This window comes from Equus asinus, chromosome 25, assembly GCF_041296235.1.
Source record: "Equus asinus isolate D_3611 breed Donkey chromosome 25, EquAss-T2T_v2, whole genome shotgun sequence".
In the NCBI taxonomy this organism is placed as follows: Eukaryota; Metazoa; Chordata; class Mammalia; order Perissodactyla; family Equidae; genus Equus; species Equus asinus.
This window is the reverse complement of record NC_091814.1, coordinates 16,242,297-16,264,876: the sequence shown is the minus strand read 5'-3', so window position 1 is coordinate 16,264,876 and position 22,580 is coordinate 16,242,297. Positions and strand designations below refer to the sequence as shown.

Sequence of the window (22,580 nt, the reverse complement as noted above, 5' to 3'; positions counted from 1 at the left end):
TACAGTTTTAGCAAAAAGTTTATTTCTCAACCAAAACTTCTGTTTCCCCTCAACCCTAAGCCCAAAGAAGAAATAAAATCACAGATACACGACAAAAGTATTTGAGGTGTCCCCTCACGGGGTATGGGCCTCAGGATATAGACATCTAGGGTGTCCTGAAGTGATTTAGACCCCTGAGGCCAAAGAACGCTGAGTGGGAATCTCAGGGGAAAGCAAAACCATAGGGGAGCCCTGATTCCTTACTGCGACTGGGAAATGGGACAGGAAGTGTTCCAGCTCACATCTCATCTGCATGCAGCACAGTTCTGATGCGCCGGCTGGGGCCTAGCTTCCCTCCTGTCTTCTCAAGTAGTGTACTTGTGGAGCCATTTACGCCCCCAGGTGGCCCCCCCAATCTGGACTCTACCACTGGGGTCTCCAGATTTTCTGTCATGTCCTTGTGAGTCAGGATATTTCTGGAAATCACTGTGGGTGAAGGAAAAAGGGCAGTAGTAGAGTGCTCCCTTGGGCAGGGGATCCTAGACAGGACAGGACCTCTCTCCCCCTCTTGACTACCCTGAAGAACAGAGTCCCACTCTGTCCTTGCCTCTCACCTCCATGAGGCTGGTAATCGTCAGGCCCAGCTTCTGGTAGACCCTGAAAGGGGCTGAAACTGGGCAGGATGATGAGAGCCAGAGAAAAAAGGAGGATCTGAGAAGAAGCAAGAGGACACTTGGGCTATGGGGACAATAAAGGGAGCACAGGGCAGTTAGGGTCATGAGGGATGGGAAGATTGGTATGGCTAGGGAGTAGGGGTATCAGGATGGAAGTGTGGCAGAAGATGGGGGAGGTAAGGGGAGATGGAAAGTAGATTAATGGTACCAGAACACAAGTGCTGGTCTGGGCAGCTTTGTTGGAAGTTTGAGCAATGAGCATCTGTAGCTGGCGGAGCTGAGTCACCAGGGAGCTGGGGAAGGAGGAATGAAGAGTTAGATCTGGGAACCAGGGCCCAAGAATGGTGTCCCTGTGGGCCACACCCTTCCCCCCAAAGCACACACTATGCTTTCACTCACATATTGTGCCTCTCTAGCTCCTGGACTTTTTTCTGTAGTTCCTGGTTCTGTGCAGAACAGGCAGCCACCCTAGGGAGTGTGGAAGGGTAGACCAAGGCTCTGCAATCATGTGAGTCCCTCACCTTGCCTGCCTTAGTAAGGAAGGGAGCCCAGACGAGGTGCATGGGAAGCCAGAAATGTGAGTCCAAACATACCTGCTCTCTAGTCCATCGATGTACTCTTTCTTCCGCCGCCGACTGTCCTGAGCTGACTGCTTGTTACGTATTTTCCTCCTGACCTTCTTGAGGACCCTCTCCTCTGCCTGGGGGCCAGGGTATGTTATTCCTGGGGCTTTAACCTCTCCCAACTCCCCAACTCACCCCTGCGATTCTGGCTCTCCAGAAGCCATGGTGGGGCCACTGGGTTGGGATGCCCTTTGTGAAAGCATGTTACCTTGGTGAGGGGCAGATGAGAGGGCAGGGAAACCCCTTCCTGCCCCAGCAGACGCTTCTCCTCATCTGTTAGGAATAAGGTTTGACAGGGCAGCTGGTGGGGAAGAGGAAGAGATGTGATGAGAATGGGGAAAGGGTCATCCCATTTCCATCGCCCAGGCCGCTCCCCTTGCATGCCTTCTGGACGTTGTTCCCCTTTGCACTGAGGAATAATCGTGAAGTGAAGTGAAGGGCAGGGACCTTAATTCAGATGGGCTCTGGATCAAGCCAAAGGGACCTCCTGAGGCTGAGAAGGAAAACAAGAGGAGGTTTTGTCATATCCTTTGCCCACAGACTTAGGACGTTGGCACTGTGAGCAAGCTAGAGAGGGCCTGTGTTCCAGAGCACATCTCCCCAAACTTTAGGAGTATTTGAAGAGGATGTGGAGGAACTCACTAAGGTTAATTCTAACAGCAGGCAAAGATCAGGCTTTATTTTACAGCAGGCAAATGATTCCCTTTCAGCCATTAACTTCTACTAGGCAGAGAATTTTATCCAGTCACCTGGTCAACCACAGGGAGCTCTCTGGGGAAGTGACCCATTCTCCCCTAGGGTCTGAGCCCTACTTGTCAGACTGAAGCTCTGTCTCCTCTCAAAGAACTCCCCAAGGGTAACCAGACTGAGTTACTTCTCATCACAAAGTGCATGGGGAGGGTAGATGGCGTCTGGTTAACATGAGCCTGCCAACTGAGTAACTTGCCTTTCTAATACTCCTTTTTGAAAGGTTTATGCTTCACTTTGTGACTTAACAGGAAGTAGTTTTTGCTTTTGCCTCCTGATGGGTCTTTGGCTTTTAGCTAAACCATTTCTTCCATCTGCCTTTTCCTGATGCTCCCTTCTTGCTCCTGCAACTATTTGGTGGAACTATTATAGGGGTGTCCCTCACAATCCACCAATCAAAATCTCTGAGAATGAGGCCTAGAGGGTTTTATTTAAAAAACAAAACAACCACAAACTCCCAGTGTTTTCGATGCAACTCAAGTATAGAAAGATCAGACTTTCTAATGTCCCACAGCCCAGGATTCTAAGATACTTGGCTTGGCTTCTGGCCCCAGCTTCAACCACAGATTTCCAGGGAGGCCAGAACCTGTTCCCTGCCTTTTGCACACAAGGAGTCCTTTCCAGGATAAAAGAAGGAACAGTGATGTGAGCAAGGTCCCCTCTGCGCCCCCACTGCAGGAACCAGCCCAGCCAGCCTGGGGACGGTATCTGAAGTGTTACTCCCTACACTGTAGCCCTGGGCAGTGGGTGCCCCTGGACAAATGTTCCAGTGGAAACGTAGTTGCAGTTGCTTCTATACCCTGTGTCCAGTAACCAATTGGATTTCCAGGCGGCCTGTCCCATTTCTACTTCCTGACCCAAGGCTGAGACAATGGCCCTGAATGAACAAACAATGCATAGAGGTCCAGGCTTTCTCCTGAGCCCTAGTCCCAGATTTCCTCACTCCACCTTCTCCTTAACTGAGTTATCATCACCTTACCCACAAGGGCTCTGCCTCCCTTGTCCTTTCCTGCTCTTAAAGCTGCTTATGTCTCCCCAGTCTTCAGGCCTGACATCGCAAAAATTAGGACAAAGTTCAGCATCAGTTTCCCCCTCCTTTACCCCCTTTCCCCATCTGTGTGGGTATATTATGTGTGTATCAGAGAGTATTGGATCCAGTTGACCCCAAGACTCACCAGGGTCACGGGAGGCACTGGGTTTACAGTGCCTGCTCTGGGCAGGATGTGGGCATGAGCAGCAAGGTGCAGTTCACTGACCATGCAGGCATCAGGCATCAAAAGTGGTGGGCTCCGCTGATCTGAGGGAGAGACAGGTGGCTGGGAGAAAAGGGATGGAGGGTACCCCTGACAACAGCAGGGTCTGGGAGTGGCACAGGTTGGGCACTAGCGCTAGTCCCTTAACCCCAGGGCTAGGGCTAGACCTGAAGGGCCATTGTCCTCTTCCCACAAAGAACACTGACCTAGCTGGATAGAGATGGGCTCTACAGCTGGCCCAGTTTCCCCCTGCATCCTCTCCAGAGCCCCTGCCTCATAGACAACCTCATAGAGGGCAGGGGAACTGGGTGCCTTGGAGGCAGGGGGACTGTCTGGATGGCCAGGGTCCTCAGAGATTCCACTGTCACTGCCAGGAGATGCTTCTGAGCAGTACACTTCATTGGGATCAATGAAAAGCTTCAGGAAATCTTCAGGCTCACTCTCTTGAAGGCCCTACAGTAGAAGAGGGTATAGATGCTTACAGGAAAGAATTCTGGAAATGTTACCTGACATCAACCTTGATCCTTCATGCTTCAGTTTCAGTCCCTTCTATCCTTGGACATAGGCATTGTTACAGCTCATGTCTATTTTAGGGGCTCTGTCTTCAGACCTCTCTCCATGTGGAGGCTGAAGCCTCTTGGGCTTCTTATCAGAGGTGTGTCTCAACCCACCAACACTTCCACTCATCACACTCACACAGCCAAGGCCCCCACTGGACTCCCAGCCTTGCTTCCCCTGTTCTTGCAGCCTAGTCACAGGGACCTCTGGAGGTGGACAGTGGAATCCCAGTTCCAGGAAGGATCCTGTTGAGAAGACATCTTCTGGGGGCTCTAGCCACATGTCCAGCAGCTCAGGGGTTCTGAAATCCATCCTTCTACTGGGAGGCACTGGAGGAGAGGAGAATTGCAGAGAGAGGATGATAGCATTCCAACCCCCTATCCCCCACAGCTTCTGGGTTCCTCTAACCCTTCACGTGCACAGCCCCCTCACCTGTTACCTGAAGATCTTGCCCCCCACCTTATCTCTCTGGTTGAGACAAATGGGCCCCCCCTGGATATTACCTCTTAGGAAGAGTCCAGCCCTGCCAAGCCAGCCTAGCCTGCTGACGGCCCCAAACACTGCTCCTTTTCTTTCCTCCAGGATCTCGCATCCTGGACCTGCCCAGCTAGACCCCGCCCCCAGCCTTACACCAGGAAAAAGTGGGTTGCACCTAGCCAGGAGCCACGGTAGGGGCACTGTATCTGGGAGCAAGGGGTTAAAAGGCTCAGCGTCCGCAAACTCGACTTAAGTAAAACTTAGGCAGCCTCGTCCTTTTTGCCTCAGTTTCTCCTCGCGATAGCAAATCTTCCTGAGGGTTTTGGTGGCTCCTCAGGGAAGGCTAGAAATGGCTGTGACTGGAGCACAGGACGTGACTGTTCTCCGGCCATCAATTTTATGAAGGAGATCGTGGCAGGGTTGAAAACAAAGAAGGAAGGAATCAACAGAATTGCCCAAGATTTACGGCGGCATCCCCTCCCCCACCCCATGGCGCTTGTCCCACAGTTGAGTCTGATTGGAAGCTAAAGACGTGAGGGGTTGAGGGGCAGGGCATTGAGCAAATGGAATCACCCTCTCGAGGCAGGCTCCAGCGTAACTGGTCAGAATGGGCTGTCGGAGAGGGAGCGAGGCCAATGGGGCCGGAGGATTTATTTGTTCCGCGGGGATTGGGTTCCGCGGGACCACAGGGAGAGTAAGAACCAGAAGACAAACAGTAGGGAAGTTGGGGCAAAGTTCTGAGAATACAGGTGGGAGCGGTATGGCTTGGTTTCGCTTGCCACGTGACTCCAAAACCCAGATTATTACCTAGGCTGGAGTAAATAACCTGTTGACCCAAGTTAAGTGACAGAGCGTTGACTCAGCCGGCGGAAAATCGTGCAATGGCGCGTTGTCCAAATCCGTAATCTGTGCCTCATGCTACTGATAAAGAACAGCGGTTATACACACATGCTCACAGGACTCTTAACTAACGGAGGGACAAGGGTCTGGAAAACTGCGAAAGGTTAAAAAGTCATTTGGGTTTGATGTGGGAATTTGTCTTCTTGTTTAATTACCAACAGCAGTATGTGTCCTGCATTTGTACAGTTTACAAAATGTTTTCATAAACATTGTTCTCTCACTTAATCCACAACAGCTCTGAGGTAAACACAGCAGGTAATATTTTACTAATTTGACCGATGAGGAGATAGAGATCCATGACTAGAAAGGAGAATACCAAAACTCGGGATTTTTGCCTTGGTCTAGGGATTGATGACCCAGGAATACACTTTAAATAAAATAATGGAGCTATCCTGATACAGGTATGATTTTGTCTGCCAGCCTCCCCAGTAGAGCTCCAGATAAAGCATAGCTGGGTGAATAAAGCAGGAAAGTTAGGGTGTGGATCCAGATTTCAAACTGCTCTTCTTGTGAAAGTTTGAACGGGCTAAGGGTAAAAACTGGAACAGGATCTAATACTTACAGAGTAACTACTGTATGGTCGACATTTTCATGTTACTTGTATAATTCTCATAGCAACTCATAGCTGGCAGAGAGAGGTTAAGTAACTTTCTCAAAATTACTCTGTAAGTAGCTGAACCAAGATTGGTAATGCCTGAGTCCATATTCTTCGCACTATACTAAACTACCCTGGTTTACCCTGCTGGGGCTTTCTCAAATTTCCCAACTCTGTCTTTCTGCTTCTCTCCCTGCATCTTGCTGGAGAAGTAAAGAGACAAAGCAAGCTTCCTAGACTAATGCAGAGTTCTAAGGAAAGCAGAGCTGTCCTTGCTTAGATCTTTCCTAGATCAAGAAGGTTTCAAAGGGCTTCCGGCAAGCTACATGTGCAGAGATGATTAAGTGGGAAATATAGTCAGCTTCCATTTATGTTAGAAGTGGAAGGGACCTCTGGCATCATCTGCTAGTCTAACTTCTCTGTTCCACCTGATTTGTCAAGCACCTGAAAGGGAAAATGACTTGCCTAAGATCACAGGTACGGCTGGGACTAGTACTCAGGTGTCCTGACTCCCAGTTCATGATTCCTTGTTAGTGTTACTAATTATCAATATTGTTGAAAACACAGTTTGCCACAGGAAAGCAATAGCATGCATAATATCCCCCTGAATAGTCTGGAATTGCCTCTAATAGTAATTTTTATCTTTTAATTAAGAGCTTGGAATGGCAATGATTATTATTAAATGATGGGACACCAATACGCATTTCACTTATATCCTGATCTTAGAGTACTATATGATTCCTTTCTCCTAGACCCCCCTCCTTCAAGAAGTCCTACATTTTCCCTTTTCTTTTTTGATGAGGAAGATTGGCCCTGAGCTAACATCTGTGCCAATCTTCCTCTATTTTATACGTGGGATGCTTCCACAATGTGGCTTGATGACTGGTGTGTAGGTCCACGCCTGGGATCTGAACCCACGAACCCTGGGCTACCAAAGTGGAGCATGCAAACTTAACCACTATGCCCTCGGCCAGCCCCCATTCCCCCTTTTCTTAAGGAAGTTGCTGGCCTCCACGTCCTGAACCTTATCAGAGGGATCACCCTGTCCTTCCTTTAGGAAATGAGGCGTTTTCACCTTTGCAAAAAAGAATAGGCTGAGCCTCCTTCTTTATTTTCCTCCTTTGTATCCTCCTCTCCCATGAGGCTAGATCTGGTAGCACAGGGATGTGGGCCAAGAGGATCTAGGCTAAGGAAACAGTGCAAGCCCTGAGTTAAACACCTTGGTGCATTCATGGAACAGAAAACTCTGGCAGGGCTGGAGGGAGACGACTTGGAGAGTTGGAGATGTGTTTGGAGAGAACCTGGCCAGATGCCTGAGGCATGGTATGATGGTAAATTGGAGTGTACTTCCAAAAGCTCTTCACTGAGCTGGGTTTCAGCACCCCCTGAGATGGGTCCCACCACTTCTATACCCACTTGAAGGCAGAAGGCTGCAGAGAAGTCCGCTCAGGCCGTTGGCAGTCAGGAAGGGATGACTTTCCAGAATTGCCCTCTCTTTTCATCCCCCTTTTCCAATTCTGCCTTGTCTTTTTTCTTTCTTGTGGGTGGTGGCAAAGGAAGTCAAGCAAGGAAATCAGTCCTAAGAAGGGAAGGCTTTCGCTTTGGCGCCAAGGTGCACAGAGGGAGTCTTAGAATCTTCTAAGAGATAGGTAAGAAGACTTTGGCCCAAGACCAGGAAGATATCCTTAGAGCTGTGGGAGCGGAAGACTTGGGAATGCGGGGGCGGGTATGGGGCAGGGGCCTTGCCCGCAGGGTTTCCAGCTTCCTCTTTTAAAATCTTCAATCGATCAAAGCCTTTGTCGACCGGCCAGATTCGGCCCACCAGACCTCCACACAGCAGCCTAGGCCCGCAGCCCCGAAGTCCGCTCCCTCGCCCGTTCCTCTGCTCTCCAGGACTCGCCCCGGGTCCCCGCCTCCGCCGGTCTCCCGCTGCTGGTCTCCGATTGCTCCTAGCTCACGTCACTCCCAGCTGGGTCCCGCCCGCCGGGCGCTGTCATTGGCAGCGGGGGCGGGTACGCAGCGGTCGCGGGGGGAGGGGGAGCGATGGGGAGGGGGCGGGAATTCCCGACTGGCGGCCGGAACCGCGCGGATGCCTCGTAGTGAGACCCTCGGGAGGTGAGTGCGGCCTCCCCGGGAGCGGGAGCTGGGTCTGCCGCCCGCCTTCCCGGGGCCTAGGAGCCGGAGTCCTGGCTCTCACATTCTTCTTCTGCCTCCCGGGACGCTGGCGGCCTCGAACCCGCCTCCCGGAGCCCGGACTTCCAGACACCGCCCTCAGTTGTTGTGTCAGCCCGTCCCAGACCCCAGACCCCTAGAGCCCCTCTGTAGTTATCTGCCCCAACGTCCCAGCCTATGGCCTGAAGTGGTCGCTCTCTGCTTTCGGGGGGATGGCGCTGGGGAAACCGGAGGGGGAGAGTGATCCCGCACCCAAACTCGCCCTGTTCAGGTGGTCCACGAAGCTACCCACGACATCCTTCCACAGCCCCGAAGCCCCATCGCTTCATCCATTCCTTCCTGGAGCGGGGACCTGGCCTCTGCTTTCCTTAGAGGACCCCAGCTCCTCAGTCCTCTAGGAGCTCCAGGTGAAAGGGTGCTGAGATAGCCACACGGTCCTCACACTTCAGTTTCCCCCTTGCTGGGACTCTGAATAAGTCACTTGGAAAGGATTAAGTCTGAGGGGAAAGAGGAATGTTCCCAGTACAGGAGTAGATGAGTCACACTGGGTGGGGGAAGGACAGAAAGTGGCTGGGATGAGGGAGCTGCACTCTGCTGACCAGCCTTCCCCTTTCCTTGGCCCCATTTTTCCTTAGTGACCATTCCCCCAATCACTCTGTCTTCCTAGGTCTGAGAGTCACTGGAGCTACCACAGCCACCATGGGGCCCTGGGGAGAGCCAGAGCTCCTGGTGTGGCGACCCGAGGCGGTAGCCTCAGAGCCCCCGGTACCTGTGGGACTGGAGGTGAAGTTGGGGGCCCTGGTGCTGCTGCTGCTGCTCACTCTCATGTGCAGTTTGGTGCCCATCTGTGTGCTGCGCCGGCCCGGAGCTAACCCTGAAGCCTCAGGTGAGCCTATCCTTTTCCCTGATGCCACGGATGCCTGGGGTGGGAAGGCTCTGAGGCTTGGAAGGAGACCTAAGGAGGGGAAGGCAAAAGTGACCATTGCTTGGGTTGGGATAGTGGGGCCTGGAGGGGGTTCATTTACTCATTCCCCTCTGTGCTCCACTCCTGCCTAGCCTCCCGCCAAAAAGCCCTGAGCCTAGTAAGCTGCTTCGCAGGGGGTGTCTTTCTGGCTACCTGTCTCCTGGACCTGCTGCCTGACTACCTGGCTGCCATAGATAAGGCCCTGGCGGCCCTGCATGTAACGGTGAGCACTGGCCAGCTGCATGTGTCCTGCCTGTGTGGGTATGTTCAGTGACATACCTCTAGGGAAGTGGTCTGTGTGGATCTGTTCCTGTGTCACTCCATGACTGTGTGGAAGGCTCTTGGCATGTGACCCTATGAATTGTGATTTTTAGTTATAGGGCATAATTTTTTCTGTGGTTTCCCCACCCAGTCCCTTTGTGACCCCTATGATGTACCCTGTGAGACAGTGTGAGGAGCCTTATTACCAGGTGTGTGACCTACTCTGTGGGTTTCTCAGTTCCAGGAAGTTAACAGTGCTCCAAGAATCATCTTCACCCTCTCACCACTTTCCTGAGGGGTTGGAGATAGAGATCCCTATAGGCCTGGGAAGGGTAGTAGGCAATTCCTAGGGGCCTGGTGTTGCTGATCAAAAAGATGATAGCCCAAGGAAGTAAGATGTGGGGAAGATCAAGTCCAAGGCATAAGGCTCATAGGAAAAACCGAGACAGTTGGGTGGTGGCATGAGGAAAGCGCCCTGGCCTCTTCCTTTATTTCCCTAAGACTAAGGAAGTGACACTGGATGTAACCCTCCATGTGGCTGTCACTGAGTGACCTGTGTCTCCGTGTGACTGTGTGTAAGCCTGAATGTCTCTGGGACAGTATGTGGCTCTGTGTGTGAGCACTTGGGAAGGTGGGCCAATGTGTGACCCTTTGTATGCCTACATGTGACATTGTGTACATCTACATCAGTGATTCTCAACTTGGGGTGGTTTTGCAGGCCCCCCTCCCCCCCGCCAAAACATTTGGTAATATCTGGAGACATTTGATTGTCAAAACTCTGGGAGAGGGGCCAGCCTGGTGGCGCAGCGGTTAAGTTCGCACGTTCTGCTTCAGCAGCCCCGGGTTCGCCGGTTTGGATCCCAGGTGTGGACATGGCACCGCTTAACAAGCCATGCTGTGGTAGGCGTCCCACATATAAAGTAGAGGAAGATAGGCACAGATATTAGCTCAGGGCCAGTCTTCCTCAGCAAAAAGAGGAGGATTGGCAGCAGATGTTAGCTCAAGGGCTAATCTTCCTCAAAAAAAAAAAAACTCTGGGAGAGAGGATGTTGTGCTTGCTGCTCACATCTAATGGGTAGAGACTAGAGATGCTACTAAGCATCCTATAGTGCACAAGACAGCCCCACAACAAAGAATTATCTGGCCCCAAATGTTAATAGTGCCAAAGTTGAGAAATCTTGGTCTACATGTAACACTGAGTGACACCATAATCTGATTGTATAGCATTCTGTGTCTCTGTCACCAAGTGACTCTGTATCTCTATGTGACCAAGAGTGGCCCTGTGTCTGTATGGGACCCCAAGTCTGTGTAACTGGGACTCTTCTAGACTCTGCATCTGACTCCCCCTTCCCACTCTTGGCCTGTCTCCTGAACTCCTTGCTCCCCTCTCTGCCCACAGCTCCAGTTCCCCCTGCAAGAGTTCATCCTGGCCATGGGCTTCTTCCTTGTCCTGGTGATGGAGCAGATCACGCTGGCTTACAAGGAGCAGTCGGGGCCACCGCCTCGAGAGGAGACGAGGGCTCTGCTGGGAACAGCAAATGGTGGGCCGCAGCACTGGCATGATGGGTCAGGGGTCCCACAGACAGGCGGAGCTCCCACAACCCCTTCAGCCCTGCGTGCCTGTGTACTGGTCTTCTCCCTCGCCCTGCACTCAGTGTTTGAGGGGCTGGCGGTGGGGCTGCAGCGAGACCGGGCTCGGGCCATGGAGCTGTGCCTGGCTTTGCTGCTCCACAAGGGTATCCTGGCAGTCAGCTTGTCCCTGCGTCTGCTGCAGAGCCACCTGCGAGCGCAAGTGGTGGCTGGCTGTGGGATTCTCTTCTCATGCATGACACCTCTGGGCATTGGGCTGGGTGCAGCTCTGGCAGAGTCAGCTGGGCCACTGCACCAGCTGGCTCAGTCTGTGCTGGAGGGCATGGCGGCTGGCACTTTTCTCTATATAACCTTCCTGGAAATCTTGCCCCAGGAGCTGGCCACTTCTGAGCAGAGGATCCTCAAGGTCATTCTGCTCCTAGCAGGCTTTGCCCTGCTCACTGGCCTGCTCTTCATCCAAGTCTAGGGGGCTCCAAGAGGGGCAGGGGAGGTTGGGTGTCAGGTTCCCTTGACCTTCCTCCCCTCCTCCAGTGTGTGGGGAATAGGAAGGAGTGGAGAAGGGAGGAATTGAGGACGACAGAGTTTTATGGGAGATAGGGACGGAGCCTTGGAACTACCTGACCAATGAGAGGGGACTGGGCCCAAGCGACAAGGCCTAAGGGACAAGGGATGGTCAAGTCACTAGAGACATGATCAAGGGACAGTATTGAGAAGACACTGAGTGCTAGAATCAGGAGTCAGACACTATACATAGAGACAAGCTGACAGTGGGGAGGCCAGAAGTGGGCACCCAGCTGCTGTGGGATAGAGGTATAGAGCGGGCACAGGCCCAGAGTCAGCAGTCCTCTTGGTTCTATCCCATTTCAGCTAGTGGATTGGACCCCTCCTACTTTTCTTAGCTCCTACTCTCATATCTATCTCCCTCTTCCTTTCTCCCAAGGGACTAGTGCCAAATGGCCTCTTCCTGCCAGTTTTGGCACCTTCTATGGCTTTTCCAGTCCTGCTTACTCCTATTTTTAAAGTGCCAAATAAATCCCCTCCCTCTTTCTCAAAGCACAGTGATGGCACTGAGCCCTGCCCAGCACCTCAGTGGAAGGGGCCTGCTTGCTCTTTATTTTGGTCCCAGATCCTGGGGTGGGGCAGAAACATTTGCTGGGTTGGGGTAGGGGTAGGGTTGGCAGACCTACGGCTCCCTACCACTGCTGCACCCTAGGAATACTGAACGTGGGCATGGTGCCCCAGGCCCAGACGATAAACACTGAGCTGCCGAAACTTTTTTTATACTAGAGGAGCCCAAGGGGGACCGGGAAGACTCACCTCCAGGGTTATTTTTGGGGGAGGGAGGGCTGTGCATAGGGCCATATTCTCTAGAATCTATTTTACTAACTGACCTGTTTTGGGACATGTTACCCAAATAAAAGATGTTTCTATACAGCTGTACAGTATCTGATTCGTTTGTCTTGGGAAAGGGGTGGGCACATGGTCAGTCTGATAAGGCATGAGTCCCAGATGTTTATAGCTGTCTTAAATTCCCGGGTCTCACTGTTTTCTTTCAGGCCCCTCTAGTCCCCTTCTCTGAAGATGACCAAATTTTTCCTCTTTTGTCTCTTCCTTCTTCCCTCCCTGTCTCCACCCCTTCCCTTTCCTCCTCTTTTCCTTTCCTGTCTCCTAAATCCCTCGCCCCTTCGCGTTGATAGACTACGGACCAATTTAGAACTACTTTTCCCAGCTTGCCCCGCGCAGGGAGGAGCCGAGAGGGAGGAGCAAAGTTCCCAGTTCCCGGAGTCAACAGGGATGGCGGGAAATGGTGTGCGTTTCCCCTCCGTGCTGTGTGACCGGAGCTGTGAAGGAGTCACGTAAACAAACTACAATTCCCGGCGGTCCCCGCGCGCAACAGGTCAGGGCTAGGCTGGGGCCGGGTTCGCGGTGCTCGCTGAGGCGGCGGCGGCGGCTACGGCTGGAAGAGCCGGGCCGGAGCCCGCGGCGCAGGCCGTGGCTTGTGTTGGGAGGGTGGCGGGGAGGGACAGGGGAGGAAGATGGCGACGTCGGGGGCGAACGGGCCCGGCTCGGCCACGGCCTCAGCTTCCAATCCACGCAAGTTTAGTGAGAAGATCGCGCTGCAGAAGCAGCGTCAGGCCGAGGAGACGGCGGCCTTCGAGGAGGTGATGATGGACATCGGCTCCACCCGGGTAAGGGGCCGCGCCGGGGAGCGGGAGCGGAGCAGAGCAGAGAAGTTATGGAGCGGGGAGCCGAGAGGCGGGGCGGGAGCGGGAGCCTCAGCGAAGGAGGCGGAACGCGGCAGGGGCAGCGGGCGCCTCCGTCTGGGAGGCGCGGGTTGAGGGCCTAGGGGCAGGAAGACGGATTTTGCCGGGGGGTGGGGGTTGGGGAGGCTGAAGCACAAGAGAGGTTGGGGGTTTGGGAATGAGCAGGGGTCGAGTAAGTGAGGTGGGAGAGGGCAGAGAGAGGAGATAGTCCCCTGCAGCCCGGCGGAGGCGGGAGGTGGGTGGTCCTTGTGCATCTCTGATTGAGTCCTTTCGGGGACTCTGCTGAAGCATCCCCGATGTTGGGTTGGGGTCTTGGTGTTCTTGCCCTAATCTGGCTCCTCAGAGTTAGTAATCTCCTCCAATCTGGTTCCTCTGCCCTGTTGTGCCACTCTTGGCACTTTAGTACCTCCGGGAAAGGGCCCCTTGAGTGGTTTGAGCAGCAGCGCTGGGTATAGTGGGGCAGGAAGTCCCCTCCTGCGTCCCGTCCCTTTGCTTCCTTTTTCAAATACTTCTTGTGGTTTCCTGACGTGAATGAAGGTGAGGTCCATTGCTCACAGACTGGTGCTTGGTGTTTTGCCCTGGCTGCCTTGGAGGAGAGGTAGGGCTTTGAATCTCGAAAGCAGGTAACTAGTTGGCTGTAGGTAATGTGGAACCCGATGGTTTGCTGAGCTTTCTAAGGAGATGACTGCTTTATGGGTCAGTTATGGGGTGCCTTGGAGAATCTTCTATATGTAGGGAATATTCATTCCTGGGAACTTCCAGAAAGAAGGCATCCTGGCAGAGTTGCCTCTGAAGTCCCTTTGGCCTTGGTTTCTTGCTTCCCAGGGCTGAATGTCAGAGGGAGCAAGGGGTGGGAGTTTGCCCAGCTGGTATCCTACTTTAGGGACACATTATTCTGAAAACAGCAGGTGAGGATATTGCAGTGATCCCTCAGGGCAAGGAGCTAGAAGGAATTTAAGGGGAAATGGTAGAACATACCTACCACATTTCAAAGCTCTTTCTGCTGGTCTGACTGTCTGTGATTGCGTCTATGACTGTGACTCTGGTTGTATTTCTGTTTGTGTCTCCCTTGGCTCTGTTAGTCTTTTTTGTGTTTTTTTCCCCTTTGAGTCTCTAGAGACCATGTGTCCTAGTTTGTGGGAGTCAGAACCAGAGAGAGTTAGGTAGGGAAGCAAATCGTGTGTGCATGTGCATAACTGCCTCTAACTGCCATGAGGATCATGGTCTCTAACTGCTGACTGCTCCCTTTAGGAGCTTTTGATTATGGTGGGGGCAGAGGCAAGAAGGTGAGCAAATGGCTGATCTCCAGCTGATGGCTTGAGGCCCTGCCCTCTAGACTGTGACTCCAGGAGAGGCATGGTGGGATCTTAGGGCTTGTATGGGCAAAGAAAGGCTGTGAGAAATTCAAAGCTGGGGCTTCTGTTTTTGTAGTGCCTTGGTCTGTCAAAAGGCTCCCTCCGCCTAGCTTGTCCCTGGTGGGTGACTTCTCTGCTGCACATAAAAGTCTAGTGGGTATACATGGCCAGGGCTTGGACACCCAAGGGTCTAAAGCTAGAGATAAGAGACCTGGGGCTCAGCCTGTTGTCTGGCTGTCTGGGAGAGCTCATTTGAGGCATACATGGCCAGGGGGGCCTATATTGCTGAGAGGCTGGGGTTATCATTTACATTAATAGCAGTCTTGAAGTGGCCCAACGGTCAGCATAGTGCCCACTAAACTCACTGGGCTGACTTCTTGGAACAGAAAGTAAATTCTGATGTTGGCCTGTGCACAAGAGTGTGATCTCCAGAAGCTCTTAAAATTTACCAGTCATCAGCTGCCTTGGGTCTATTTATTTGGCTGGTGGCAGTGGCCGAGCCTCAGAAGTAGATGCTCACCTCTCACAGAGGGACATGAGATGTGTAGACAGACTAAAACCATGCCAGGCGGAGGGTTGTGCTGTCCTACTCCAGTGCCAGACGTATCTCCCCAGAGTGGGGATAAGGCCAGGGGCTGGAGTGAGCTATTGCTCCCTCTCTCACCCCCGTTCTCCAGGCTACCCTGCCAATTCAGGGGCTTTAGGACTAGGTAGAAGAATGCTTCTTATTTTTGGCACTTTTTCCAGCTAGGAGAACCATTATTCCTTAAATGTTCTAGTTCGGAAAGTGCAGGCTCTGTGTCGCCTTCTGAGGCTGGGCAAGTGGCGGAGCCTAGAAGCCTGTGCCCTCCAGAGTGGGAAGGAAAGAGGCTGGCAGTAATGGCTTTCTGGCATCCACCTGTGTCCTTCCCCGCATCTTCCAATTAGTTCTGGACGCATCTGGAAGGGAAAGCAGAGATGCCTATTAGGCGCCCTTCCCCAGGAATTAAACTCATGTGACTAGCCTGGGGGCTCCTGGAAGCCCCTCAAGGACTCTGTTTAGACTGATGCCAACTGGGTCAGGCACTGAGCATAGTGTCAGGCCCTGCCTGGCAGGGTGGTGCCAGGCATTAGTGATGTCATTGCTGAGGGGAGCCTGCAGAAGAGCTAGGCGGACTGTTTGTGCCAGGTCTCAGTGGATCTTTCCCCCAGCACTGGTTTTTCTGCTGGCAAATCTCTCAAAAGCAGCAGCTATAGTAGCATTTCCTTGAGACAGGGATGGCAGGGGTGGCCAAAGGAACAGGAACAGTGCTCAGGACCCTCTGGAACACTCCTGTTTGTCGTCCATTTCTCAGTTACAGGCCCAAAAACTGCGACTGGCATACACAAGGAGCTCCCATTATGGTGGTTCTCTGCCCAACGTTAACCAGATTGGCTGTGGCCTGGCTGAGTTCCAGGTGAGTGGACACCAGCCAGCGGGGAGTGCAGGCTCTCAGGCAGCTTCCCCTGTGGACTCACCTGTCTCTTTTGGCAGAGCCCCCTCCACTCACCTTTGGATTCATCTCGGAGCACTCGGCACCACGGGCTGGTGGAACGGGTGCAGCGAGATCCTCGAAGAATGGTGTCCCCGCTCCGCCGCTACCCCCGCCACATATCCTTCACAAGGGTTTGGGGAGTCTGGAGGGTGGTGGGATGGGGTTCCTCCGGAACGCATGGTAGGAAGAGATTTTAAGTGTTGTCCAGTCCCATCCTCCTCCAGGAGCTCTCCTTTACCCAGCCTCCCTGAAAAGTGACCATTGGTCCATGTGCCAGCACTGGCTCCTGTGCTCCTGAGTCTGTGCCCTCCATCTCTGGCTGGCTCTGACTGCCTTACTTCAGCTTGCTCTCTGCTGCCAGAGGCCGGGCTCCCTGATAGGTCTTCTGCTGCAGGGGTTTGGTTCTGTCCTCAAATTTCTGTTCTTAGCTTTCAGTCTCAGAGTCTTCCACAGACCTGTCTCCCCCAAGCCCTGCCCAGATATTCTTCTATATTTTTTCAGCTCCACTATGCCTCATTCCTTCTTCCAGTTCCAATCTTTGACCCTATTGTTGCTTCTTTTAGAAGAGATGAAAGGTATTTCTTTCTTGAAATAACTCATCTGCTGCATCCATCATTCTCTCATCTGATCTCTATCCCATCCATCTCCTCCTCGCTTTTTTCCTTAACTGGTGCTGTTCACATTGACAGCTCTCCCTACAGTCCTGCCTACTTATCTCCTCCCCCGGAGTCCAGCTGGCGGAGGTCAGTGTCCAGGGCAGGCAGGATCTCCTGCCCACTCTCTGACATGTCTCTGGAGGGAGCTTGGGTTGGGGCTGGGCTTGCTGGGCTAGGCTTTACCTCCTCCCATAACAGCAGGGCTGGGAGGGGTGGGGGCTGGTGGAATAGGTGGGTCAGAGTCCAGTCTTGGCCATGTTGACACGGGTGGCCAAGCCTCCCAGTCCAGCCAGGGCAGGACCAATGGTAACTGTGGCTAGCTGGGGTGTGTGTGTAAGGGGGAGGAGAGAACGGCAGGGTGGCAGGTGAAAATGGCTGTCTCCTGTTGAGAGCAGGAGCCAGATGTAGTATTCTGGCACTCCAATTTCTGAACCCTTCCTCTGCCTATCTCATGCCTAATACTCATACCCAGCAGAGTTGCTGGGCTCCAAGATTCTTATTCAGCTTGTCCTGGCAGATAGAAGTTGAGAATTTCTAGCTCTCCTATGTTTATTGGGGGAGAGAGTTCATGGGTCACAGATATCAGAAGAACCAGAAAGAAAGAGGCGTGATCCTCAGTGCCCAGCCCTCTCCTCCTCCACCTTGGCTGCCCCACATTTTGAACCCCCATGCCTGCTGTCTTGTCCATTGCTAAGCCTTCCTCCTCATGACCTTGTTTTTCTATCACAGGACAATGCCCTGGGGCAATTTCCCTGCAGAGAAAGGGCAGTTGTTTCGACTACCATCTGCACTTAACAGGTGATGGCCCTTGCCTTCTTTAGGCCACATCTCCTCTTACCTGTAGTTTCTGGAGCCCTTCTCCCTCACTCCTGCCCTGTTCCGGCCCACCTAGTGTTTTCCCCTGCTGAGCAGGTCACTAGTGCCAGCCCATCTCTGTTCCCCCAACAGGACAAGCTCTGACTCTGCCCTTCACACAAGTGTGATGAACCCCAACCCTCAGGACACTTATCCAGGCCCTGCACCTCCCAGTGTCCTCCCCAGCCGCCGTGGAGGTAAGTGGCCATGTCCCAAGGTGGGAGCAGACATGAAGCTTTTGTTTGAAGCAGGTAGGCAGATGAACACTGCAACCAACTCCACCACATCCTTTGCAGGTTTTCTGGATGGTGAAATGGACTCCAAAGGTGTGTGTTTCTCACCAGTTGTGGGTATTGAATGCCAAAGAATGGACTGGTGTTGTGGGCTTTCCACAGGACCAGGGAGCTGGTCTCCCTCCTGCCTGCTTCTGCTTTCTATCTGCCTTACTGGCTCCTTTTCCAACCCTCTCATCACTGGTCTTTCTCTTTCAAGTCCCTGCTATTGAGGAGAACTTGCTAGATGACAAGCATTTGCTGAAGCCATGGGATGCCAAGAAGGTAGACGTGGTCCACTACCCTCTTCTTTCCACGGGGCGAGTCTTCTAGGGTCCTCCACAGAGCACTGTCCTCATTGTCCACATTCTTCCTTGTCTCCTCAGTTATCCTCATCATCCTCCCGCCCTCGGTCCTGTGAAGTCCCTGGAATTAAGTAAGTATCTCTGTGAGGTTGGTTGAGGGGGTAGGGGAGGGGGAGTAAAGGGAAATGTGGGCGGCTGATCTCTGCTCTTCCCTGACCACTGCTGCCACCAATTACATCTTTGTTTTCTTCTCCTTCCTCCAGCATCTTTCCGTCTCCTGACCAGCCTGCCAATGTGCCTATCCTCCCACCTGCCATGAACACGGGAGGCTCCCTACCTGACCTCACCAACCTGCACTTTCCCCCACCGCTGCCCACCCCTCTGGACCCAGAGGAGACAGCCTACCCCAGCCTGAGTGGGGGAAACAGTACCTCCAATTTGACCCACACCATGACCCACCTGGGCATCAGTGGGAGCCTAGGCCTGGGCCCAGGCTATGATGTGCCAGGTGAGTGGTTGTCCTGGCCATGTGTCCCTGAGGTGCTGCCTGGCTGGAGGATGAAGGGGTGGGACGCTGGAGTACCTGGGATCCTCCTGTGACTGCCCACACCAGCCCTTCACCTGTCCACCCAAGGATTCTCTCACTGCCATTTTCTGCCAGTGAGAATTAGTAGATGTGGCTTTTGCTAGAAAGAAGATGGAGAGCAGCCCCCAAGTGGGCAATGCCAGCCTCACTGTCAGGGAGAGAGTAGGGAGGACATTGTGTTGCCACTTCCATAGTCTGGTCACTGCTACTCATTCTGAGCAGAAAGGGGCCTTGTTCCCATCAGTAATGTTGGCATCTCTGGTTTTTTGTCTGTGCCTGCAGGACTTCATTCACCTCTCAGCCACCCATCCTTGCAGTCTTCCCTAAGCAATCCCAACCTCCAGGCTTCCCTGAGCAGTCCTCAGCCCCAGCTCCAGGGCTCCCACAGTCACCCCTCACTGCCTGCCTCCTCTTTGGCCCGTCATGCACTGCCCACCACTTCCCTGAGTCACCCCTCACTCAGTGCCCCGGCCCTCTCCTCCTCCTCTTCCTCCTCCTCTGCTTCATCTCCTGTGCTGGGTGCCCCCCCTTACCCAGCTTCTACCCCTGGGGCCTCTCCCCGCCACCGCCGTGTGCCCCTCAGCCCCCTGAGTTTGCCCGCGGGCCCAGCCGACGCCAGAAGGTCCCAACAGCAGCTGCCCAAACAGTTTTCGCCAACAATGTCACCCACCTTGTCTTCCATCACTCAGGTATGCATGGCTGCCTTCCCTACATGTGTGTCTCCCTTCCCCTTTTCTGCCAAGTTCTTTCCCTTCCCACCCTCCTTTCCTCAAGTACCTCTTCTTCTTCCTTCCATACTCCTCATCTCATCCATCCCCTTCCATTCGTCTCCTCTACCTGCCCCATCTTTTATCTTGTCTCCTCTTGGCTTAAGAGAGCAAACCCTGGGGTTAAGCTTTCTGGTTCAAATCCTGGCTCCATCTCTTACTAGCAGTCTTCTGGACTGTTACTTAACTTCTGTGAGTCTCAGCATCCTCATCTATAAAACAAGGATGGTATTGTAAGGATCAAAGGAAAGCACCCACATAGAGTGCTTAGCACAACGTCCAGCCCAGGTGCATGCTTGACAAATAGGAGCTTATCCTCTCCCTTTCCTCCCTTGTTTGTTCCTTTCCTCCTTCTCTTGTCTGTCTTTTTCCTCATGCCTCCATCCTGTCCCATCCCCTGTCCCATCTCCCCTCCTCCTTTCATAGCTTTCTATAGAGTCAGAGACTGTCACATCATGGAGCCCAGTCCCTTCACTGTATAGATGAAGAGACTGTCCAGAGGGAAGGTAACTTCCGCAAGTTAACACAGCAAGTTAGGAAGAGTCGGGACCAGAACTGTAACTCTTAGTTTAGGGCTTTTTCCCCTGTGCTCAGATTCATATCCCTTCCCCCACTCCTCATCCTTCTCTTCTTTCTGCTCTCTGCTCCCCTCTCCTCTTGCCTGAATGCCCTTCTTTCCCTCTCCTCTGCCCTGCTCTCCCTGCCTCCCCCATGACCCTTCCCTGGAATGTGTGCTCTGTGTTCCATCTTTACGCATAACCCCTTTTCTGTAGGAAAGATGAAGGCCAGGCCAGCAAGGACTCTGCTCTCTTGGAGCTTGGAATCAGCCTAACTTCAGTTCCTCCCTCTTTTCCTCCTCTTTCCCCCCTTCTTCTCCCACTCCCTCTGGCCTCTTCAAGGCTTTAGAACAACAGTTTTCAAGTTCACTGTTATGCCTCAGTCACTTGTGAGGTGTGTCACAAGTACTTGATTACTAATAATAGTTAAAGTACCCAGCTTTAACAATAGTTTACTTCTGGAGTGGTTTCAAAATTCTCCTGTATTAGCCTCACTCAGTCACTTTCATTTTGATAAGCATTTTTGAGTAATTGTACCAAACCCCAGGGACGCCCAGTAGAACGCTGTCAGGTTTGTTTTGAAGATGGTTGCAGCTTAAGAGGGTGGGAAGCCCTAAGAGGTCCTCTTGAGGGGCACGCTGAGGGGTCAGCTTCTCCCTTCTTCCTCGCTTCTCTTTAGGGCGTCCCCCTGGACACCAGTAAACTGCCCACTGACCAGCGGCTGCCTCCATATCCATACAGCCCCCCAAGTTTGGTTTTGCCCACCCAGCCACCTACCCCAAAGCCTCTACAGCAGCCAGGACTGCCCTCTCAGGCCTGCTCAGTGCAGCCCTCAGGTGGGCAACCCCCAGGCCGGCAGCCACACTATGGGACACTGTACCCACCCAGCTCCAGTGGCCACGGGCAACAGTCTTACCACCGGCCAATGAGTGACTTCAGCCTGGGGAACGTGAGTACCCAGCTCCCTAGGTTAGAAGCAGGGGAGGGGTAGGGTGGGTCGAAGGGGCCTGAGTGGTGTCGCCACTGCACTCTGAATTGGGAGATCTAGTTGGGGGAGATCCTCCTTCCCCCGGGTAACCCGGCACTGCCAACTTGGGGCTCCTCTCTTCCTGCATTTGACCCCTACTCCTGCCCCTCTCCCCCAGCTATCTCCACACAGCTTGCTCTTTGATGACTAGTGCTTTGACCCGTTCTCTTCCTGGCATGCACGTGCTCTGTCCCAGCAGGTACGGTGCCCTCGCCTACTTGGGGCCCTGTACTTGTGTCTGTTGCTCTGCTTGCTGCCATCTCCATCTGTGTCTGCTTTTGTTCCTGGGGTTGGGGGGTGAAGATTACTGGGCAAGGGGGGATGTGTTAGTAGGGCTAGGCAGGGACATGCAGGAACACCCTGTTCTGAAGTCCACTTCCTCAAGGTCTATCTGTGTGTTCATAGCTGGAGCAGTTCAGCATGGAGAGCTCATCAGCTAGCCTGGGGCTGGATCCCCCTGGCTTTTCCGAAGGGCCTGGATTTTTAGGGAGTGAGGGGCCGGTGAGTGGCCCCCAAGACCCCCATGCTCTCAACCACCAGAACTTGACCCACTGTTCCCGCCATGGCTCAGGGCCTAACATCATCCTCACAGGTGAGAGGTGGGGGTGGGGGGGATGGAAGGAGGGAGAAAAGTGATTGCTGGTGCAGCAGGGGATTGATGGGTCTTGGAAGAGGTTACAGGGCATGGGCTCCTCACTCATCTCTTCTGCCCACACAGGAGACTCCTCCCCAGGTTTCTCTAAGGAGATTGCAGCGGCCCTGGCTGGAGTGCCCGGCTTTGAGGTTTCAACAGCTGGGTTGGACCTGGGGCTGGGGCTGGAGGAGGAGCTGCGCATGGAGCCACTTGGCCTGGAAGGGCTTAACATGCTGAGCGACCCTTGTGCCCTGCTGCCTGATCCAGCTGTGGAGGATTCGTTCCGCAGTGACCGGCTCCAGTGAGGGGGCCTCATCACCATCCCTTATTCTTAGCCCTGTCCCCCATCACTGTCCTTTTCCTCCCTTCCCCTTGGCCAGTAGAGACTCCACTCTCTGCCCCTAGATCCTCTTTCTAACATGAATGAGGGATCCCAAGAATGAGAAAAAGTGGGGGGTTTGTCCAGGTGGCCCCTGAATTCTGCATAAGGGGTGGGCCTGGGGGGAGTTCAAGGGAGAGCCTAAAGCACTTGTAACTTTGAACCGTCTGTCTGGAGGTCAGAGCCTGTTGGAAAGCAGGGGGTAGAGGGGAGCCCCGGAGGCAGGGCTTGTCCGGATGCCTAGGGGTGGGCAGTGCCAGCCCCTCCTCACTACTCTTCCCCTTGCAATGGAGGAGAGAGCCAGAGTGGATATTATTTTTTATTAAATATATTATATGTTAATAAAAAAATCATATCAAACCCTGTGGTTGGCTGCTGTTTGGGATGTGGCTGGGGCTCTAGGGAGTTCTTGGGGACATAGGCTCTTTCATCTGTTACGCTTTTTGCATCTTCTCAGCACCATTGAGGGCCCCCCCAGCCTCAGACTTTGTACCTGGCATTGGATGTGGGAGTCTAGGCTGGATGTAGGTTCCCACGGCAGCACATGTGCCCTCATGTGCCTTCCCATCTGGCCAGGGCCCTGCCGCAGCATCAGGAGACAGGGGCTCTGACTGGC

At 53.3% G+C, this 22,580-nt stretch overlaps 3 protein-coding genes across 11 annotated transcripts; 2 read left to right on the top strand and 1 right to left on the bottom strand.

Moving 5' to 3' along the window:
- Positions 1–7,702, bottom strand: CREB3L4 (cAMP responsive element binding protein 3 like 4). Of its 6 annotated transcripts, none has more exons than XM_044757843.2 (10): positions 7,223–7,702; positions 4,039–4,163; positions 3,483–3,729; positions 3,199–3,320; positions 1,485–1,577; positions 1,247–1,353; positions 1,053–1,121; positions 862–946; positions 594–690; positions 1–465 (listed from the first exon to the last, which is right to left on the bottom strand). In XM_044757843.2, coding segments are annotated over exons 1-10 (1,134 nt in total). In that variant the 5' UTR covers positions 7,224–7,702; the 3' UTR covers positions 1–277. The 6 variants fall into 6 exon arrangements, with proteins under 6 accessions (XP_044613778.2, XP_044613773.2, XP_014720424.3 ...); XM_044757838.2 differs by having other exon boundaries at positions 3,973–4,163; positions 7,223–7,246; XM_014864938.3 differs by lacking the exon at positions 7,223–7,702 and adding an exon at positions 4,338–4,802.
- SLC39A1 (solute carrier family 39 member 1) lies at positions 7,611–12,227 on the top strand. Of its 4 annotated transcripts, none has more exons than XM_070497363.1 (5): positions 7,611–7,818; positions 8,250–8,385; positions 8,646–8,864; positions 9,035–9,165; positions 10,603–12,227. In XM_070497363.1, the coding sequence occupies exons 3-5, from the start codon at positions 8,678–8,680 to the stop codon at positions 11,257–11,259; spliced, it is 975 nt and encodes a 324-aa protein (XP_070353464.1). In that variant the 5' UTR covers positions 7,611–7,818; positions 8,250–8,385; positions 8,646–8,677; the 3' UTR covers positions 11,260–12,227. The 4 variants fall into 4 exon arrangements, with proteins under 4 accessions (XP_070353464.1, XP_014720428.1, XP_014720429.1 ...); XM_014864943.3 differs by having other exon boundaries at positions 7,801–7,921; XM_014864942.3 differs by lacking the exon at positions 8,250–8,385 and having other exon boundaries at positions 7,795–7,921.
- Positions 12,228–12,574: 347 nt separating this feature from the next.
- CRTC2 (CREB regulated transcription coactivator 2) lies at positions 12,575–22,324 on the top strand. The gene is made up of 14 exons (XM_070497357.1): positions 12,575–12,982; positions 15,747–15,848; positions 15,926–16,044; positions 16,610–16,669; positions 17,312–17,380; positions 17,531–17,634; positions 17,734–17,763; positions 17,930–17,994; positions 18,096–18,145; positions 18,278–18,522; positions 18,883–19,289; positions 20,604–20,873; positions 21,357–21,543; positions 21,670–22,324. Exons 1-14 carry the CDS (start codon positions 12,830–12,832, stop codon positions 21,888–21,890), a joined length of 2,082 nt encoding a protein of 693 aa, XP_070353458.1. The 5' UTR covers positions 12,575–12,829; the 3' UTR covers positions 21,891–22,324.
- The last annotated feature ends 256 nt before the right edge of the window (positions 22,325–22,580 follow it).